Here is a 2470-nt window from a genome sequence, read left to right as displayed (position 1 = left end):
GCACTATTTTGTCCAGAATTGCTACTTATTTGTAAATCTGAAATTTTAAAGATGATATGATAAAACTCCATTACTGTTTCACCTATGATGAAAACAAAAAGTAAATTTAGTGGTTTGGACATAAAAATCTGAGGCCCAAGTATAATATAGCTAATTATAAAAGTAAATATATCACCAGGATTCTTTTAATTCAATTTGATAAAATAAGTTTTAAATAATAATTAATGTTTTGTGTTAATAATAGTACCTGACATTGAGTGCCAGAACTGTTCTGGGCATTTAAAATTTAGTAACTCATTTGATTCTCACATTAGCTGTTTAACATTGGCAGTGCATCCATCTTATAGGTGAGTAAAGTGATGCACAGAGGTAAGAAGTCACTTGCTCTGTTGTAAACAACCAGTGAGCAGCCTACCCACATCTAAATCCAGGTAAGTGTCTAGAGCTTAGAAACATGATCATTCCACTGCTATTTGTTGAGGTGAAATGTATACCATCTCATAGTCCAAAGAAATAGAAATGAATGACCTGGTAAATTTGGATTTGTAATGGGAGAGCCAAGCACACTAAGAAAGATGAAAAAAATATGGCTGAGTTTGGACTGTTTAACGTGTATATTAATTGAATACATCTTTGCTACCAGGAAAGGTAAGAAAACAAAGAGCAGTAGAGACTACTGAGGAATTTAATGTTGTTATCCTTGCTGTCCATGAGCTGGTTCTGATCTTTGCTGTCCATGAGCTGGTTCTGACCCACAGAGACCTTATGCACACACAGAACTAATCTTGCTGATCCTGCAACATCCTCACAATTGGTGTTATGTTTGAGCCCACTGTTACAGTTACGGTGTCAAGTCATCTTCTTGACAATCTTCCCCTTATTTGTTGAAGTAAAATTACTTGGAGTGATTTTTCTATTCATGTTTTTCTAACTTCCTCCAAATTATTGGATGATGTTATTGTTGCCATTGTTGTAATTAGGTGCCATCTAGTTGGTTCTGACTTACAGTCACCTCATGTGCAACAGAAGGAAACACTGTCTGGGCATGCCCCATCTTTCTAAGTGGGGTCTCTGTGGGCCTGTCGGTCCATCTCAGGGAGGGCCTTCCTCTTTTACACTGCCTTTCCACTTTACCGCGCATGATGTCTTTCTCCAGGGCTGGTCTCCTCTGACAACACCTCCAAAGTACATTAGAGCATTCTGGTTGTCCTTCTTCCAAGACAGATTTGTTTGTTTCTTTCTTTGGCAGTTCATTGACACAGTTTCAGACACATTGATTTTTTCTTCTGTTTTGCTTATTAGGTGTCCAACTTTCCATGCATGTGAGGCGATTGAAAATACTATGACATCTTACTTTTCAGAACCTTAAATAGGATTGTGCAGGAGATTTACTCAATTCAATTGTCATTTGATCTCTTGACTACTGCCTTCATGGGCATTGCTTGTGGATCCAAGCAAGATGAAATCTTGGAAAACTTCAGTCTTTTCTCCACTTATCAAAATGCTACCTCATTGTGAAGTTGGGAGGATTTTTTGTTTCCTTTGCATTGTGGAGGCTGAAAATTCTTGAATTTCATCAGCAAGTGCTTGAAGTTCTCTTCATATTCAGCAAGCAAGATTATATAATCTGCATATTACAGGTTTTTAATTAGCTTTCTTCCAATTCTGATGCTGCATTCCTCTTTATAGAATCCAGATTCTTTGCTCACTGAGGAGCAAAAAGATCAAGTAAGTAGGGTGGGAGGACACAACATGATTCACCCCTTTCCTGATTTAAAACCATGCAGTCTGCCTGGTACTGTTCACACAGCTGCCTCTTGATTCATGTACAGGCTCCACATGAACACAGCGTTCTCATTCTTCGGAAAGCTGTCCATAGTTTGTTATGATCTGCACAGTCAAATGCCTCTGCATAGTCAATAAAATACGAGTAAACATCTTTCTGGTATTCTCTGCTTTCAGACAAGATCCATCACACATCTGCAATGATATCCCTTGTTCCATGTCCTTTTCTGAATCTAGTCTGAACCTCTAACAACTCCCTGCAACCGTTGTTGGATGATCTTCAGCAGAATTTACTCGCGTGGATCATCAGTGATATTTTCTGTAGTTTGAGCATTCTTTTGGAATGGATATAAATATGGATCTCTTCCAGTCAGTTGGCCAAGTAACTGTCTTCCAAATTTCCAGGCAAAGATGAGTAAGTGCTTGCAGTCCTTTATCAGTTTGCTGAAACATTTTAATTTGTATTCCATCAATTCCCAGAGCCTTATTTTTGGCTAATGCAGTCAGTGAAGCTTGAACTTCTTCCTTCAGCACCATTGGTTCATGCTTATATATTTCTGAAATGGTGGAACGTGGACTAGTTCTTTTTGGTACAGTGCTGCTGTGGATTCTTCCCATCTTCATTTGATACTTCCCTGCATCGTTTAATATTTTGTACATAGAATTTTTCAATATTGAAACTTGA

General features: G+C 38.0%; 1 protein-coding gene across 1 annotated transcript in view; it reads right to left on the bottom strand.

The window, feature by feature from the left end:
- Window positions 1-2470, bottom strand: part of LOC101641735 (transmembrane serine protease 11A) — a 61563-nt gene that overhangs the window by 46112 nt on the left and 12981 nt on the right. Inside the window, 1 exon segment of the mRNA XM_045284345.1 lies at window positions 5-82. Coding sequence (XP_045140280.1) covers window positions 5-82 — 78 coding nt within the window.

Source organism: Echinops telfairi, unplaced genomic scaffold, assembly GCF_000313985.2.
Source record: "Echinops telfairi isolate 266 unplaced genomic scaffold, ASM31398v2 ScPeMD7_7468;HRSCAF=8506_0, whole genome shotgun sequence".
NCBI classification, from domain to species: Eukaryota; Metazoa; Chordata; class Mammalia; order Afrosoricida; family Tenrecidae; genus Echinops; species Echinops telfairi.
This window is presented reverse-complemented; position numbering and strand designations above follow the sequence as displayed.